This window comes from Musa acuminata, chromosome BXJ1-3 (assembly GCF_036884655.1).
Source record: "Musa acuminata AAA Group cultivar baxijiao chromosome BXJ1-3, Cavendish_Baxijiao_AAA, whole genome shotgun sequence".
Taxonomy (NCBI): Eukaryota; Viridiplantae; Streptophyta; class Magnoliopsida; order Zingiberales; family Musaceae; genus Musa; species Musa acuminata.
The window spans coordinates 43,884,415-43,903,824 of NC_088329.1; the positions used below are offsets into that span (position 1 = coordinate 43,884,415).

General features: G+C 41.0%; 2 protein-coding genes across 2 annotated transcripts; both read right to left on the minus strand.

The window, feature by feature from the left end:
- Positions 1-541: 541 nt before the first annotated feature.
- LOC135633406 (uncharacterized membrane protein At1g16860-like) lies at positions 542-7,126 on the minus strand. The gene is made up of 4 exons (XM_065142825.1): positions 6,225-7,126; positions 5,403-5,522; positions 2,585-2,796; positions 542-1,109 (listed from the first exon to the last, which is right to left on the minus strand). The coding sequence occupies exons 1-4, from the start codon at positions 6,912-6,914 to the stop codon at positions 917-919; spliced, it is 1,215 nt and encodes a 404-aa protein (XP_064998897.1). The 5' UTR covers positions 6,915-7,126; the 3' UTR covers positions 542-916.
- Positions 7,127-16,023: 8,897 nt separating this feature from the next.
- LOC135633423 (transcription factor MYB77-like) lies at positions 16,024-17,236 on the minus strand. The gene has a single exon (XM_065142857.1). The coding sequence runs from the start codon at positions 17,066-17,068 to the stop codon at positions 16,139-16,141; it is 930 nt and encodes a 309-aa protein (XP_064998929.1). The 5' UTR covers positions 17,069-17,236; the 3' UTR covers positions 16,024-16,138.
- Between the last annotated feature and the right edge of the window lie 2,174 nt (positions 17,237-19,410).

The window sequence follows — 19,410 nt, forward strand, 5'->3', positions numbered from 1 at the left end:
AATAGATGGTGTCATTCGTCACCATTGAATTGGCAACTAACTAATTACTCGAGAAGCAATCCTTCATTGGAGGACAAGCATGTTTCTTTGGATCTTTGCCAATTTTAGGTATATTTGAGCAACTGTGAGAAAATAGTAAATGTAAAAGAAATTTTAAAGAAGGAACAAAAAAAAGCATGTAATTTCATATTAAGGTATTTAAAATATGATTGATAAGATATCTTCGATCTCATGGTATTAAAAAAAATCAGGAAAAAAATAATAACAGGTCAGCAGCATATATTATTCTTCCAATTTCATCCCTCCTTTTAGAAATATGATACCCAAATTCAATTCAAAATTTTAATGTAACTTATCAACACTAAATCAATTCATCTCCTCTTCTGAAAGGATACATGCATTAGAGGCCGAGAAACGCGACAGGGATATCGAATGGCAGTCGCTCCCGATGCGATTTCATCATCATTGTTATCGACGATGACACTTGCGATGTATGCTGTACTCTGTAGCAGCTAAACATTTAGGTTTACTAGCTGCAATATTACAGGGAAGAAGAATAACTGTACACTTTCTTTGTTCTTCTTCATTACAATGTCCACAGGCTTCAACTCGAAACCAGCCATGAAGGTTCTCACAGATAAGCAGAATGAGAAGGCTTTATCGCTTGCCACCCTCATCTTAGTTTATGCCACATCAATGTACAAGAAATACATACAAATCCGACTTCAGCCAAAAAAGACCTACTGAAACTGAAGAAGGCCAGATTACATCTGTAGACACTCTACACTTTATTTTGGATCGACATTGAACTAAAGCAGAGAAAGAAGGTATGCATGGATATGTAAAGCTCATCTAGTTTCACCTGTTCTCTTCTTTGGCTGGAGACTAGAGGAAGGATGGGATGGCTTTACAGTACTTACACCTGATATACCACCTCATCCGGTCGTTCATCTCCTATTAGGATGAGGCCCTCGACAGACATCGGAAAGAAAAATCTCCTCCATTGGCAACCAGTTGATACGATATCTTCCGGTGGATCGATCATGATTAGGTTTTCATGCTTCCTGAGGATACCCATCACACTTACAGTATTGCCCTCTTTGATATACCTATCATGTTCAGCAAATGTGATGATGAAATTGAAAACATAAAACTATGGAAGTTCAAAAGACAACAGTAAAGGCTTTCTCATGTCATCATCAAGACTAAATGCTTACTGAATTCATAAAGAGAACAACAACCAATATACAAAGAAATAAAATGACAATAAAAAGAAATGAGAATGATATCAAGTTCATCCAGATTAGCTTGGTGATCTTAAACAAGAAAGTACAAGCATACCTTGCTGGTAAAGATGCAGTAATAACACTAGAGACTGGAGATCTAGAGGCATAATAATTTGGCATCTCTTTTAAATATCACCAATACTTAAATGGCATAATGATTTAGAGAAGGCTGACACGCACCAGCTTTCAAAGCTAAGAAGTTTGATGACTACTGCAATCTGTCCTCTTTTTTTCAACTTTTACTCCAAAATCCTTATAATAACTATCCTTTCCATTAAAAACTGATGAATAATGGATACAGTACACAACACCGAAGATGTACATATGATATGAATGAAGCAAGAGAAGATATTTTCCCATCGGTTTCCCACTATGGTGCTTTCTCCAACAGTAACCTACCTAGAAATGCAACAAGTGATCATTGTAACCCTTAAATAGTCTTCCAAATCATTTCAAGGAAACTTCAGACATCATCGGAAAGAACTCACTTGAAAGAATTTACTCTTCTTTTTTTTTTGCTTAATATAAATCGAAATATGTATACCTCAAGTTAATCGAAATAGGTATGTATCACTCAGATTAATAACTTTGTGAACATTTTAAACCATTGGTCTTTCTAAAATTATACATCAAGTTTTCAGATAGCACTATGAATCAGTTATAAAGGGAAAGGCCTTGTGCATAAGGAAACATATTACACCATGAGGTGGCTATTACTTGGAAGTAGGGAATGATCAGTTTATTGTTCATCCTCAAAAGTAGAATACTATATATCAGAATGTGAAATAATGTGAGCGGTAAATGGTGGGGATTGAATCCTCAGAACATGGATCTATAATTATTGCCTCAAGCTTATGCTCCTCCTTTTCATGTTTGTCCGGTAGATATGGTATAGTGCAGCCTGTTTATCCAATCTATTTTGGTACAAATCAACATTCCAAAACTCTACTTGAAAGCATTCCTAGTTGAGTTAACTCAAAGCCTCAATCGATCAAGTTCAAGACCCAACAATAACATCTTATATGTAGGTGCTGACCAGTAAAGATTTTGACTGATTATTGCAAAGTCCTGACCTCGAATACCGCCTTCGCTACTTATCCTTTTCACACAAAAAAAAACTTATATATAATATTTGTATATTTTTATTTTCATTACTTGATTTTGTATATTTATGCTTAATATACAAATGGAATATAAAAATTCCCAAATTTAAAGCCACTGCTGAAGAAATGAATATTCTAATTGGAGCATAATATGAAATCACCATATTCTATTTAGTCCATTTTAAATTGTCTTACCCTTCTTTAAGGCGCATTATGTGACTACCACTGGTAATATTGTGTTCTGTCAGCCAACTTAGAAAGTCAGGAGATAGCTCTTTATTATCCTTGTTTATTTCCATGACAGTTGCAGGTTTAACAAAACAAGTAACTCTGGCTCCATTTCCTGCTCTCACAAGAAACCTTGTCCCAGTATCTGGATCAGATATATAGAAATCTGCAACATACCTCTGCCAAAATGAGCAAAAAAACTAGTCAACACTTGGCAACACTTCTTCAACATTGATATCAACAATTAAATGAACATACAGGAAGTATATAACCTTGAGCACTTAGTGTTTACGGCATATGTGAGCTATTCAAACTCATTTAGAGAAATTATTGGGTTTTTGTAAGAGATGCAAAAAGTCAGGTCTTTCTTTTGGGATTGCAACGTGGCAACTAATTTTAGAACTAATTCAATGATTAATGTTAGTATATGATTAATGTTTGATGCTTTATGGTCTAAGCATGGAGAAACAAGAATGTTTTGTTGGACAGCTGACAGCGAGCTTAAAAGCTTTACAGAAAGAAAGATTTGTCAGTTTCGACTATTCTACAACCCAAATCAACAAAATAGTGGGTATTTGCCCATTGTTCTTTAAAATTGCTCATAATGATTTCCACATTGCTTCACTTCAGTACAGTCTATCTCATCATGCCTTCTTCCGTTTATCAGGCAACCCAATCATCTCCTATTTGAATTTGTTATAATTTGTAAAATTATGCTCATGCTGTCATGCACCTTGCACATCTCCTTAGTGTTCATCACATGATACTAAACGCTGATCAGACTTTTAAACTATTTTTATTTGTCAGTTATCATTCTACTATTATAGTCCTCATGCACTGGAAAACTCTTTTTTCCCTTATGATGGTAAAGGTCTTGTGTCTATTGTGTCATAAATCAATACCAACCACCTTTGATCCATGCAGGTCATGGATTCATCACATAGTTTGCAGATCAACCAGCAGTGATTTGATCCTCTAAGCCCAATGCTAATCCTTCCAATTTTTTAAGTGATCAAAAGGAACAGTCAGAAGTCAGCTTGTGTCTATTGACACCGAGTTGATCCAACTTATCCTGTAAATTGAGATTTTCTTGACAGTTGAATTAATTCTTGGTAATTTGAGCTGGTTCTGGCTGATCCATCCATCCTGCTGATGCTGTTTTATCTCCAACATACTTCCTGTTAATCTCAAACTCCTCCTGATAATTCTGGAAAAAGACAATCCCATGATTTAATTTGGTCAATTCCGGTCTTAGAATCCATGGCAGATCCTGGAAGAAACTTAATTCATGATATTCATAAATGTCCACCTTATCAAGCATGCTCAGTAAAATAGGCATTTGTTGATTCGCTTGCTTTTTCTGCACATGGTGGCTCAATTATTGCAGTATCTATTGCAAGTTTGTCTCTCACAAATGTTATCAACTTGTTGATTTTACAAAATTCCTTCGTTTTGAATTCTAATGTAACATTGAGAAACTTCCCATTTACAATCAGGAATTGAAGATATGCAAATTGGCTTGTCATAATATTAACTTGAACATCATATGCAATAATCAGAAGGCTTTCTATTTGTTTCAGTCTAATGATCGAACATTGGAAATCATCAATGGTGATTTTTGTAATTTTTTTAGTAATAATAATTGAAGTCCCAATTATTTGTAGTTGACTACATGAATTTTTTGCCGCCACTGAAGTCTGTAAAAAATCATATGTTTAGTTAAGTTTAGAGTACTTATATTTTTATTTATAGTTTCTATTAAAGTTTTTTAGATTTCCCTCTACCTCTCCTCGTACTACTAACATTAATTATTTCATCTCTTCTGTCTATCCTATCCTGAGGTCAAGCACATGTCCATACAATCTTAAATAATTTTCTCTCAACCTATCTTCTATCAATGCGATACTTTGTTGTTCATGAATAAATGTATTTCTTTTTCTATCTTTCTTAGTAATTCCACACATCCATCTCAATATTCTCATCTCAACAACATAATTTTTTTGTATATTTTGTTTCTTGATTGCCCAACACTCAGATCCATAAAACATAGTTGGTCCCACAACTGTCTTATAAAATTTTTCTTTTAATCTCAAAAGTATCCAATGATCACACAAGATTCCTGACGTCCATCACCATTTTAACCATTTTGTTTTTACTCTATGAATAATACCTTTATCGATCTCTTTATCTTGTTGAATAATTGATCTAAAATACCTAAGGCATTTATTTAAAGGGACTTCTTGTTCATCTAAGTTGTTAACTTAACTCTTTATTTTTGAACTAACTTTTATACTCTCATTGGTTAAAATGATAAGAGAACCCTTGTCTATTTAGCACCACATCCGAGCACTGATGTGATGGGCCGCTTCTGGACGACCTCCTAGCCCACCATGTACAATTCGAGACACCTGGGTGGTGTGGTTATCTCGAAGTAAAGGGCAAAAACGTTTATGAACTTTCTATGCTAGAACTAACTAACTACATTAATTCTTGTACTTTTAGGAAAACATTAACTCAAAATAAACCAAAAAAGTTAAATTCATCTCTTATGATGTGGCCCGACAACATTTCATAACTTGTTTAATGCAAGAAAGGCATGTATAGTATTAAAAGTAAAGCATATGGAGATCACATTTTGCCAAGTATGGGATACACACATCAACTTTTGTGAACTACACATGAAGTACTTGATAGCATTTCTATGTTGCTTACATGAGTGAAAATAAGATTAAAATTAAGCGTACAGCAACGACTACTCTACTTGTTAATATATTCAAAGACTGACCTCAGCATATTTCAATCCCCATGTGAAGTGCTTATACTCATATAGCTCGGTCGACGTATATATGCACCTGGAAATATTTCGATAAGATGATTCAAGAGGGATGCTTCCGCAAGTGACATGCTGCATACCAATGTTATACATTAATCATGGAAAAATGTGGGAAATTTCAATATCAAGCAAAGCAAAACAGACTACAATGTCTTTATAAAACATATGCAGGTTTTGGAATGTCATTTATGTTATCTCATTAAACTACCACTTAAAATTTGAATGATTTCCTAAGATACAATACAACTGAGGATAGTCCACATAAATCTAATCTTTATTCACTTCATTTATCTCATTCTTTCCAGTTCTTTCCACAGGATTTAAAACAAGAAGACTTTAACATATTGATTTAGACTGATCCACCATAGATAATGAGTGAGAAATATGATATGTCTACAGAGATACCCCAATGGAGTAACTATGTGCCTCCTGCTAGCCTGATCTAGTATAATTTGTTCCACATTAGCGGGCTCTAAGCATCAAGCTTCTTTAATAGTAAAATGAATGCATCTGGGGCATAATTGTTGGCGATTACCATTAGTGTTTGGAACCCTACAAGGCTCTGTGTTCAGCTAGATTAAAATCAAATCGGTGTTCCAGTAAATGCAGCCAAAATGACATCAAGAGAAGAACCATTCGAGATTGGATGATTCATTGCAATATAACTGCAACCGCGCATCAATTTTGTAATTAGATGAAATATTTCAGATTATATCAGGAAAAGGGGGAAAGAAGCAAATATGAATCACCAAAAAGTAAACAAAGAAAACTTACCCCAGTGATTTTAACAAATTTCCCAATTGGGAGATTTCTGGAATCGATCGAAGTGTTCGGGTAGCACCGCCAGAATCTTTCCACCTCTTTCCTCCCCATCGACCAATTCCACACCGCCAAAACCCCCACGGAAGCCATCAGTGCCGCCACCCCGATCAGTATCTCCGGCCGCCCCACCGCCACCCACACGAACGCCCCAGCCGCCAACCCCGCCACGAAGACCCCCACCAGAACCCACCTCCACACCCTCGAGACCCCAAACGCGAACGCCTCCTCCTCCGGCGCCGTCACCGCCCCCCCATACGCCTCGCCCTTATTCTTCCTCGCCGGTCTGGGCGACTGCTCCGGCTGCCCGCCGGACGACCGAGCGGGGCCGGAGGTGATGAGCCCCGTCGGCGGGATCTGGGCGAGCGGACCGGAGGTCTTCCTCGGAACCGGCCCGGAACCAGAGGAGGGGGCCGACCGAGCGAGCGGCCCGGAGTGGGACTTGGACACAGGCCGCGAGGGGGCGCCCGGGTCCGCGGGGGGGATGTCGAACATCTTACCGAGCTCGCCGGACTTGCGAACGTCTCCGCCGGTGTAGGGCGCCGCCCGCAACCCCACCGCCGGCCCCCGCTCCTTCGGCGGCTCCGGCGGCCCCGACACGATCATCCCGCTGCTCAATTGGTGCGTAGTTCTTCGCACCGACATCTCCACAGTTAACGCACGAAAGAAAGGTCAGTGAGTTGAACAGAGCGAGGGAGGGGAAGTCGACACTTATATACCGGACCAACGTGAGCGATCTGGGCCGTCCGTTTGGCAGAAGTCTAAACTTCACGTGATACGGAGCTTAAGGTTTAATCTTCCACGATACTAAACCACACGCCCTCCGATCACCCTTCTCGGTTACCCAGCCCCGAATAGGGTCCCACCCGAAGAAGGTGCCTTTCTCCAACCACAAAACACACGGGTAAAGGCGTTCAGTATGATAAAGACGGCGTGAAAAAGAACAGCTCTTCGTTCGTTGCTTCGACGCAGAGAGACAGAGAGTGTGTGTGCGGCTTGTTTCGCGTCCCGACTCTTCTGACGATCGGAGCCACGAATGCCGTCGTCGGTCATCTCGTTCATTAATGAGGCCGCGTCGGGAAGGTTCGCTTCTCGGTGTGCTGCGGCGCCGTCTTTCGCATTCTGAGATCGAAACTAAAGTCGTACTGGAGTGCTCAGACGGAGAGAAAGAGAAAAAGACCGCGCCATGTACTGGCGAGCCCGGGGGGGAACGGGTGAGTCGATGGGTTGGGTTATGGGGTGAGGGGGAGCGGTGGGCCCAGCGAGCACTGCAGCACGTGGCACACTGGCAGCCGGGGGGCCGTCGCTTCGCTCGGGCCGACCGAGGCGCGATGGCGACGGGTCCACGGCGCTGCCGTAGTGGCGGTGGAGAGATCCCGGCCGTCGGATGCGGGAAGAAGCGACAGCTGGGCTGTCCACGGCGGGAGATGCGGGCGTCTGTCGGAGCCGCCTGCCGACGCCCCAAGCGGACGCTGGATCTCACCTCACGGAGCTACCGACGGCTAAAAAAGATCCCTCCGTGAAATGCACGGACGAGATATGGCGCCTGTCGTGGGGCCCGCCGAGCGTGGGGTCAAGTTAACGTCAGTTGAAGCACCAGGCCGTAACGGGTGATTTAAGCGATGTCAATTATTTATACACGTCCGTTCGGTACCCAGAGTCTAACTGGCCTCTTACTGGAAGCATTCTTCGGTCCCACGCAGCCTTGAATGGTAACCGAGAAAAGTACGCGTGGTATTGTACTGTGGGATCGTAGGCGCTCGTGAGTGGCGACTTCGTCGTATAGTGTGCGTGGGTAACGTGCGCTTTAATTATGCGAATAATTCGGGGACAGCGGGATCACGGGGCAAAGCATCGGGCGGTGATGCCAGCGTCGGCCGAGCTGCGCTGGTCGAGGATCAGACGGCCAAATACGAAGGACAAAAAAAGACATCTAAAGACTATTTTATTGTGATCAAGACATCAATTTTGTATTTTCAGGGGAAAATGGATCCAATTGAGGGCATAGCATTCTTTAACGTTGTTTGTGATGCATGAAGGACACGGCAAGTGAAGTGACAACACTGAGCTGGCTTAGATTGGACCGGACCAATTATTGTGTGGGTTGGAACTGTTCGAAACGCATTATGGAGAAGGATCACCAGAAGTTCCTGTGCAAAACATCACGTGGATAAGGTATATTTGAATGTGGACATTGGATGAATATTTTGGATCGATCACATCATGAATGTGGAGATTTCATCAAAATAGATCGGCTCATCATTGCCTCAGTATCAGAGAATCGAATACACAACATGTTGTCTTTTATATATATTTTTTTTTATTTTAAATTATTAATTTTAATGTGAGCATCAAAGAATCAAATCTTTATAGATACACTATTAATATTAGTTTTTGTGGAGAATCAACATATTCAGATTATTTATAGCTAATGTTGACATCGAGTCAAAATCCTCTCGAGTTTGGTGACTAACTACAACATCTCCTTTCAACAAAAAGAAAAAAAAAGGGGTGTGGGGTGAAATTACACTCGAAGCTTTATGAGGTGCTTTGCATGCAAAGTTTGGTAAGATTGCATGTGAACGTAAGCGTGTAATGGAAGTGTCTTGCAACTCTTAATCGACGAATGAGATTATAAGTCATCTTCGATGAGATAAGTCATCACCGAGGCATTCAGCTATCAGGACAAGAGCTGGACCAGACTGAGGTATTGGCATTGCTAAAGCTGAAGATAGTGTGGGGGGTAATTGCCATGGAGATAATGTAGGGTGATATAAAAAACAAATATTTTTTTTATGAAATTTTTAATCTCAAATTTTAAATTTTAAATAATAATATTTTAAATTTATGATGCATATGTTTCAATACAATTCAGAAAATTTTTATATGATCTACGAATATATCATCGATCTAAAAGAGATATCGATGTTTATCTGTAAATTAAATTATAAACTCGTCTTCTCCTCTATTTTTAATATGAGTGATGGATTATGAATAAAAAAATAAAAAATATATATATAATATCTTATTGATTCATGTGACTAAGGAGAGATGAAAAAATACCCTGATAAATCTAAAATAAGTAATTATAAGACTCCCCATGATTATCTCCTAAAAAAATTTATGATTTTTTATTAATTAATTATCATAATCAGAATCTAATAATATCTATATAAAATAAAAAAAAAATAAGAAAAGAAAGTTCACGAGACATAATATATATTATTAAGTTGTCTCAAGAAGAGAAACTACTATCTGATCCCATCCATTCCAACTGTACTGGATCACATTATGGGATTGAGATGGAATAAAAGCTGAATTCCATTTTTCTGTGTATAAGAAATTGAGATATTGGCATGGAGAAGAAGAAATGAAGATTACATCAGATTTGAGGCATTCAGAACAATATTTGAATGATCACTATGAGTTAGGATTTGCAAATTTATTAAATTTTATGCAATTGCATTAGAAACTCTAGAATTCAAATTAGCATTAAAATTCCTCCAAATATGTTGAAACGGATAAATCATTGGTGAAAGTAATAAAAGATATTTTAGGTATATATATTTTATAATATATTATAAATTTAACTATTATCATGAATGTTAGTAGTTAATATGAGTTTATTAGATAGATATTAGTGAAAGCTATTGAAGGATACATCCATAAGGTCACTCGATTACGGGTATGAAAATTATTTCTACATGTATCCTCCTCCTGTGCTTCTTCCTCTTCCGACGATGATATTAAGAGAAAAACGAATGAAATAAAAAAATAAAAATAATATTAAGATTATAAATAATAAATTAAAAATAATTATTATTTTTAAAGAGTTATCAACCGTAAAAGATTGTCAATAAAAAAAAAGAACTTTGAATCATAAACATACATCTTTTATGATATTTTCATATACATATAAAAATAATTCAAGAAAGTTAATATTTGCATCAATAATTTCTATACTGTATTTACATGGTGAGTGAGACATAATAATAGACCAAATTTGTAATCTAAAGATGAAAAATCATATATTTTTTTCGATATTCTTTTTCGAAAGCAATAAGCATTAATTTAAAACCTTCAAATACTTAAGGCATTTATCTAATTCTAAAGCAATTTATTAGCGTTTCTCTGCGCTTAGTTACTCTTAGAAGAAGATATAACTGTAGAGGCTATTTTATTTTCGGGGCATATGGGTAATTTTACTTTCTATACGTAAAGACTTCAAGATTTGAGAGGGGTCAATTAGTAATTTCATTCATTCGTCTCATAAAACGCTAAATGTGTTTTTAGTGGCGGAGCGGCGACGTTTTGCTTTAATAGATCGGAAGAATGCTCGTCGGCGGCGAACGCAGTGTCCGTCGATTGAATACCTCCTCATCGTCCCTCCCCCGTTTGTCACAAGGAATTGTGGTGGAGGGTCGATGAAGAGGCGTTCGATCGACGGATCCGATGACCGCGGCGGATATGCTGTGGTCGCCCAGAAGAACAAGAGGCAGAGATCCATCGAAGGAGGAGTGGAAGCGGTGGCGGAGCTCGGGGAGGATCTGGTGCTTGCTCAAGCGGGCGGACGCTGGGAAGGGCGGCGTCTGTGAGACGGCAGTGGCGTAGGCTGGCGGAGGACGAGCGCCTGGGAGGCGATGTGCACCCGCGACTGTGTCAAGGTGCCCTGCGGCCAGCAGCAGCTCCGGACGGTGGTGCTTGCCCTCGGGGGCTTCTGCCGCCTCCGCTCCCTCTACACCCTCCCGTTCCGCTCGTCCTCCTCCCGCCGCCCCCGGGCCGTTGACGTTGACGTGGCGGCCTCACCTCCAGCCCCGGTGGGGCAAAGACGAGGTCCAGCTCTCGCTCTCTGTGCTCTCCATCGGCTGCTTCGCGAAGATGATTCCTAACAACAACCACGGCCGCGGCGGCGGTAGGCGACTCCGAGGACGGACCGCTGGATCTACTCGCCGCCACCTCTTTCCCCTTAAAAATCCAATTTTTTATCTTAGCTGCCTATTATGACTATAAAAGTCCCATTTTTATCAAAATTGTTTGACATGCACAAGAACTACATGAATTGGGAATTCTTGTGGCAAGGAGGACAAGGACAAACGAAGAGTTGCGGGTTGTGGGTGCGCCAAGAAGAAAAAGAAGGGCCTGCCGACTTCTTTTGTCTTCCTGTCAATTGGTATTATGGAGGACAGAGGGAGGTGATGGCGTTTGCAGCAGCAGAATTGGATTCCAGTGCTTTGCAAGATGGATGATGACAAGGAGTCTTTTGGCTTCTCGGGAGAAGTAGCTTGTGTGATCGTGTGTGTTGACTTTGATATTTGGAATGTCTCACGTCTTAGTGCCATCATCGACTGCTTGGTTGTGAGATGGAGGTGGAAGAAGACGTAAACTTGAAGCTTTGTTGCCGACGGCAACAACTGTAATTTCTTTTCTTTTTTTTGTAGAAATAGTTTTAGCTCTTATTATTGGCTAAATTAAATTATTTTTTATTATAATATTAAAATTATATAATCTACATAAATTTTAAGTTCCTGTGATGTTTAATGATGATTTAATAAATACATTAAATCATATTGGTTAGAACAATAAATTTAATTTGAATTATAATATCTATTAATATTAAAGGATGTAAATAGTCATATCTTAATGATAAACTATATATATATATACATATATAAAAGCATTTTTATATTTATTTGTAATAAACTAATATTGGGCATTATTATACAATTAATATTCAAATTGTATAATATTATATGATTAGTTTGGGGAAATCAGATATTAAGCCAAATACAGTACAAAATAGTTTTTCCTTCAAATTTTAAATTCAAGCGGCGGAGGGAAAGGGGTCGGCAGGTGAAAAGGAGAGGTGCGGGTGATGCGGAGTGCGAACGCCGAAGAAGGCGCCGACGAGGAGACCTCCATAGAGGGAGGACACGCGGCCGCCGATCTATCGGACAGCTCCGATCGCCTCGTCGACCGGGCTTTGCCCACCACGGCCCTCACGTCCACGAAATCACGGTTTCCACCTATCCTTGGTTTTAGGGTTTCCAATCTGTTTCTCGTGTCTTCTTTTATTGCGCCTCTAGCGTTCGTGCGCGATATTTGATTTGCGCCATCGGTTCGGCTGTGAAAGATGATGCAGCCGATGGTTGTAGTGGATAACCCATTAGATGGGGTTCGTCTTTTCAGAATCTGCTGCTGAGTTCGCACATTTCACTATGTTCATGTATAATCTATTGGAGGACATCTGTCAACTTATTCCATTTCGATGTAGTGGCTTAGCAAGAAATGGAGCTTTAGTGATGGATATATGGTCAGAGGAGATAGATCACTTTCTATCAGTGGCTGTTCTGTATTTAGGTTAGATACTAAGATTTAGTCTGACATGAGGCTGGTTTGCAGAAATGATAAGTTGAATTAGCATATGAGTTAGAGGGCAATTATATGTATGTGAACACATTGATGATTCAAGTATGCTAGCAGATAAAAAGTGGAAGTGATGAGCATATAAGAGATGTACTCCTGTGCTCATGAAGAAAATAAAAGTTTGCCATCCTGGAACTTGATTTTTGCCTCCACAAGTATGCTAGAGCTGCCAGTAAGAGGGTGTAAACTCGAGAATCATTTTTCTTTGAACATGAATATGCAAAATCTAGGAGGTAAATGATCAATATGAGCTGAGGATTAGGCCGGGAAAAAGAGAAAAAAATGTCACAAATATAGGGAGGCTAAAAGCAAGGAATATTATAGTGGATAATTAATTTCCAGAGCCTATCTAGGATGAGTTTGGTTGGGACAACTTAAGAACTTATATATCAGACAAAAGCATGGGAGCATCTAGAGCTTATATGCTTACACTTGGAATAAACGGTAAGAACTTTTCTTTTGGAGCAGAAGGTGTGCAGTTGAAAACTGGAAATATGTGATCTGGAATATAATCTTTGTAATGCAAATTCAAATTGAATATTGGATGTTAAGAGGAGAAAAAAGAGGTGAGAATCTATAATTCCTAAGCTTTGTTTGTTAAATTGTTTGAATAGATAGCACGAGGTACTCATGGGTGTACTGCATCTACATAGATCAAGGCAAATTTGTGGTGACTGGTGTTGTCAGAAGTTCTAAAAAGTACTTTCTATATACTTATGCTCAATTTGGCTGTTTGCAAGTGACATACCCAAATATTATGACTTGAAATTTCTAGAAACAAGTGAAATTTCTACAAATACATTTGAAGATTCATTTTGCATAAGATATTAGGAATCCACTATGTAGCTGATATAAGCATATGAATCCTCTGTTATACCATTTTTTTGTGATGATCAAAAGAGAACATAGTTTTGCAGAAGTATAAGAGTGCATCACCTGGTGCATTGGTTAGATTGTCAATATAGGGACACTTTCTGTCCCACAAATGGCAATTGTATTCTTGGTTTACTGGTTATTAAATGAACAAGACTGTCTTTGATGCTATTATACATTAATTATGAACTATGTAAGACGTCCATTCTGGATAATGTATTCTTTGTTGGGGCATAAATTTCCTTTCTGGATAGATTCTGGATACTAATCTTGTGAATTCTTTATGTGCATCTCTTTTTTTATTATGCATTACCAACACTAGAATGGCTGGCCAAACAAAAAGAAGACAAAAAACTAACATTAGCATCGCCTACAGATTGATCTTTCCTTTTGTGTTTGGCTCTGTATTATGGAGTGACACCTATACATTTCACTCTTTTGTATCAGTTAAGCCATTTCTGTTAAAACACATTAGGCTTCTCTGGAAGGGAAATGTTTGACAAAAAGAATAATTTTCCAACCTTCAATTTATTTGTGTAGTTTGAAGAAATATTTATGTGTGATAGATATTATACTTTTTCTAAATCTTCATGATTTTTTTTAAAAAATAGTATAGTCTTTTTGGTTTCTAATTGTTGCTCGTGGACTCTGCTGTTGCACTTTGATCTTCTGACCACGTTTTGCAATCTTAACATATTATTTAATCAAATTGGTAGATTCTTGATCAGATGGACCTTGCCTGATGTCAGTCTATCACATTCAGTGTGTCTTGAAATGTTATCGAAGTTGATCTCCTAACAAGCTGAGCAAAAACACCTTTGCTGTCTTCTTTAATTCTCTGAATCAGCTACATTGTAGAATTCCCAAACCGCCCTTTCTGTTTGTCCCTAAAATTACAGGAATATTGCTAGCCAAAAGGCATGTTAATATTAGCTGTTCTTACTACTGGAAACTGTTGAAATTTGGAGAATATTTGAAAAAAAATTTGTGCTCTAAGAGGAGTGATTAAATAGTATTTCAGATAACATCTGGGCATCAGTATCTATTCAGATAATATCAGCTATTATTTCCATTTAATGGAGACAAACTAAGTTTGGAAAATTTGAAAGATAAGATTCCAATGCTTCTACTGAATTTAGAAATAAAAATATAAAGTTATTAAGAAAGTTTTTTTCTGATAAACTGCTCCATCATTAAGGCTTATTATATGAAGGATATAAATATAAATACCTTCTCCTGCATGAGTATTCCGTGAATGATTCTTCATAGGTTATGTTCTATGGTATAGAAAGGGTATGGAAATGAAGTTAAGGAATCAAAACTCCATATATCATTTACGATAATAACTTCTTTAACCAGGGTACATATTATGCTTGAAATTAAAGTTAGCTGCTGGTTGGGAATTCATGCTTTTAACATAATTACAGGCTACTGTTTTTGCAGCAAATACGTTAATCTTTGTTGAGTACAGGCCATCTAATGCAATCTGTTTGCAATACATATCATGATGCTTTTCTGCTTAAGGTTGTGAGACTCCAAGAATGTTATGCACAGAAATCATAAGAAGGGTTTGCACATGTATATTGTAGCAAATGGTTTTACTCATTATGTGCCTGCATTTGGTGTTCTTTTGAAGGTGATGCCTGTTCTCCTGATCCTTGTAATGCTGAAAACTTAGTATTCTTTTTCCCTTATCAAAAGACAAATTGGTAGAGATTTTAGACTTTCCATGACAGCTTTTCATATGCAGGTTTTTGTAGAAAAACGAGAGAATTTTTTTTTTCTTTCTGCGTATTGATGGATAAATCTGATGCCAAGTAGGGGTTAGCATCACTTGATGTGCCGCCTGCACAAACCTCCGAAGGATCTATCAGAACGGCTATTCCTTCACAGTTCTTTGCCAAAGAAGGATCTCATTCATGCATACGAGGTTTGCAAGTAAATATAAAGATTGATTCGTTAATGATACAAGTGAAATCGTTATTCAAGTAATTGAATCCTACTTTTTTCGTTCGTAGTTTTCCAATGAGCATCTTCTTCTAGACGAGATGTCGAATGGACAGCGAGTTCGACTGCTTGTTGCTGCCAAACCAAGAATAATGTCGTTGTTTCGTAAGTACTTGTATCTTCCATGTCCCCATATTTCGTGCTGATGGCCTGTCGTCGTTCCTACATATTCAAAAAATGTCTTTGTCGGAGCGGATGCGCCATTACTATTTATTCGTTGGCAGATTAGCGTTGCTTCGGTGACATGGTCAACCCTGGACGAACTCCTTCGACTCTTCACCTAATCCGTCTACTGGCTTCGGATTGCGACGGTCCAACGGTGGAGACCATACAACCCCACATCATCTGTCCGACACCTTTTCTCGTGGTACGCGTTTAAACCTGTGCAATCATTTATTATTATCCGTGGATACATAATTCCACATACGGATGGCCAGGATGATGCCACGCGTCCCAAGTGACCGTCTGGAGGCCATTTTAATTAAATTCCCTTTTTAAAATCTCTTTATTCAAGTTGTCTTGCATAATGAAATCGAAAAGGGTAAGCGATTACAGTTGTATGAGGACTAATCTAATCGATCTTTGACTAGGCCGATCCGTTCCAGGGCGGGTCGCGAATGGTCGCCTCCGGAGCGGCTGCGCGCAGACATGTAGCTGCTCACCTCGCTGCGGATCATATCTTGCATAACTGCCAGTAACTCGGCGCTGAACTGGAACGGTGGATGCCGCGCCCGATCGTCACCTGGATTCTCAGAGCGCCATGTCGGTGGCAGCGCTTCGAGCTGATGCTCGCTGCTGGTGTGGTGCCGGTTGGATGCGCCGATTCGATCCGAACCGGGGAGCGATAGAGTCAGGGATGTCAGGAGATCGTCCTCGGCAACGGAAGACTGGGCCTCGAGACGTAGGTCATGCTGCTGGCTGATGGGGTAAGAGGAAGACGGGGAAGGACGAACCCTGATGTCGCCGGTTATGGGAACCGGACGGTCGACATGAGTCGCCGTGGCTGCACTGTGCTGGCTGGAGTCACTCAACTCCGACCCGGCCGGGCTCGCAAGGCTCAAGCAAAGCCCCGCGCCCGCCGACGCGAGCACCGGCCCTTCGCCGCTAGACCTCTTCGGTGGCTGTGCCGTCGTCTCGCCCTGGCGGTCAACCACCGAGGCGGCGGGGACGGATGGCGCGCACCTGCGTCTGAGGGTGGAGTTCCAGTGGTTCTTAATGGCGTTGTCGGTGCGTCCAGAGAGGAGGCGGGCGATGGTGGCCCACTTGTTGCCGAACCGACGATGGGCGCGGATAATGGTCTCGTCTTCCTCGGGCGTGAAAGGGCGGTGCTCCACCTGAGGCGAAAGCTGGTTGCACCATCGGAGGCGGCACGACTTGCCGGACCGCCCGGGAATGGACCGACCGATTAGAGTCCAGTTCCTCGGCCCGTGCCGCTCCACCAGCCGCCGCAGCGCCTCGTCCTCCTCTGTGCTCCACGACCCCTTGGTCCGATCCATCCCCTTGCTCCGCCCAACCACTGAACTCGCCGTCGCCGATATCCTTGGACCAACAGCCCAAACTCCTAACGACAGGATCGAGCAACAAAGGTATGTGATTCGCCCCCTCCTGCTGAGAGTTAGAAGGCAAGGGCGGAATAGGAAAAATACGAGCACGGAAGGGGAAGAGACGGGGTGGGATTATATAGATGAGAGAGGGAATCGCGAGGCGACCGGGAGTAACCGGTTATAGGACGTTACACACACCCGACCGCCTCATCACTCTTCATCGGGAAGGCGGTTCGATTGAGTACAGCTGTCGCCCCTCATCACTTTTGGCGCCTCTTTTCCTACATCAACCACCACATTTCATACGTTTCGCAGTTACACGTGGCGCCTGCATCTTCTCATTCGGAACGCCGCTGGGTCCCATATCCTCCGACCACAAGAGCGGTCGCGGCGAGGTAAGAATAGTTACCAGTTTCCTTCCATCTCTCTGCTGCTGTTATTTCCGAAACTGACTAAACGCTGCCTGCTTCCGCCGCAGAAGGTCGTACCGGCGATGCAGATCGCGTTTCCCCGTCCCAGACTCCCCAACAATAAGATGCACGGCACAAAAGGTACGCGAAGGCCGTTGGCTGCTTTTTTACCTTCGATTCAAATTACTCCATCCGGCGTCGCTTTAGTTGACTCTCGCGACGTCTTCTGAAACGGTTGCACGCAACGTTGCGATGCGATCGGACCTCCTGCGAGAGAGAGACGCGAGGATGAGGCGGTGGGTGTGGGAAGGTCGGGCGGTTGGGAACAAAGTTGTAGTTAAGGACGAGACGGAGTGTTGTCACGGCGTCTCTCTCCCCAACCACCAAGAAAAACAAACTCCAACGGCGCTAGGTTTGTTTACGGAACGGAGCGTTTCCCAACACCGCTTGATCTGCCTGCTTCCTCGGCAGGCGACCTCCAACCTCCACGTGTGTGCATGAGCCATAAATCGGGTCTTCAGTCCGGGCTCGTACCCGACCCGACATTAACACTTGCCTCAGGTTCCAGGTTGAGTTAGAACCGAATTCAAATAGGGAAGTATATGCTCAAGTTGGATTTGGTTTATATTTGTGATTGGATCTTTAGATAGTATGATTAAGATTTTGATTCAGAAATTTTGTCCTAATATCGGATTGAGATGACAAATCGTTGTCTAGAGTGTTCGAGTCAATTCTACCCACATAAATCGGGGAACCTACATCATTTACTCGAGTTCAAGATAAAAAGGTGAGGACGGTGGCAATGGAAGGAAGCAATCATGGCACCATTTGTAAAGCTGTCGTCGAGCAACATCATGATATGCATCGATTTGAAGCAGCGACGAGGAAAACGTGCCCGTGTAAACGCAAATTCCACAGCTAGCAGCTTGTTTGATACGAATTCGAATAGACAAGTAGGTGTTCGTCTGACAGAAGAATAAATGTGGATTCGGATTTAGGTACATATGCCGACACGCAGAACAGTGATGTCTGTTACGTCTGCAATCACGTGGAGAATGTAGGATAACGCACGTTCCCCGCGGTAGCGGGACCCACGTAGTTGCTCGCCTCCCTCCACGTGTTCAGGTGACCAATGTAGTCAAACCCACGTGTGGGTTTAACGAGAGTGGGGTTGGGGTCATGTCATCACAATAAATCAAATATACCTATTGTTCTATCTTAAATCTATTATAAATCAAATAAGGGTAAACAAATCGCGCAAGTAAACATGTGCCGTGTGTGGTGCATAATTGTGCTATTCGAAGTGTGCGTGACACTTAAACTTGGGGACGAGATCAAATAGGATAAGAGGCTTTCGAATAATATTCGTGTCAGGGCGGGATTTGCTATGCCATTCCTTTTCTGTTTAACTTCTTCCAAACGGACGGCTCGCTTTCCAGCAAAGAGAGAGAGAGAAGGGGGGGGAGCTAAACGACAAGCTAAGATGTCGGTCATCTTCAGCAAAAGAATATGGTGAATATTCAATGATGGCGTTTTCTATTTGATTTATCGTGCTACAAAAGTGATGGGGAACAAAAAGGGGGCAGCGACAAATCCACTTATCCTCCTCATCATTCCACCCTCTCCGGATTATTAAATGGATCGTGAAGCATGTTTGGGATTTCTTTATGGTACTTGGATCAATCATGTTACAGAATAATAAACCCAAAATAGTACTTTGGCATTCATAGGATCCTAAAATTGTTTAATTGAATGGATGTGTCCTTACCAACCCAACAGTCTATGCTAAGTACGTCTTCAATTAGGGTTTTAACTCACCAAATCTCTAGGAATTAGAAGTTGATGACAACCAACAGTTCAACTATAAATAAATTCCCACCGAAC

Excerpts from the sequence above, each read along its gene's own strand:
- LOC135633406 (XM_065142825.1), bottom strand. The coding sequence starts at position 6,914 with ATGTCGGTGCGAAGAACTACGCACCAATTGAGCAGCGGGATGATCGTG. Across the intron at positions 5,523-6,224 it reads AATTTGTTAAAATCACTGGG|CATGTCACTTGCGGAAGCAT; the intron begins GTAAGTTTTCTT and ends ATTGGTATGCAG. Across the intron at positions 2,797-5,402 it reads GGGGATTGAAATATGCTGAG|AGGTATGTTGCAGATTTCTA; the intron begins GTCAGTCTTTGA and ends TCATTTTGGCAG.
- LOC135633423 (XM_065142857.1), bottom strand. The coding sequence starts at position 17,068 with ATGGATCGGACCAAGGGGTCGTGGAGCACAGAGGAGGACGAGGCGCTG.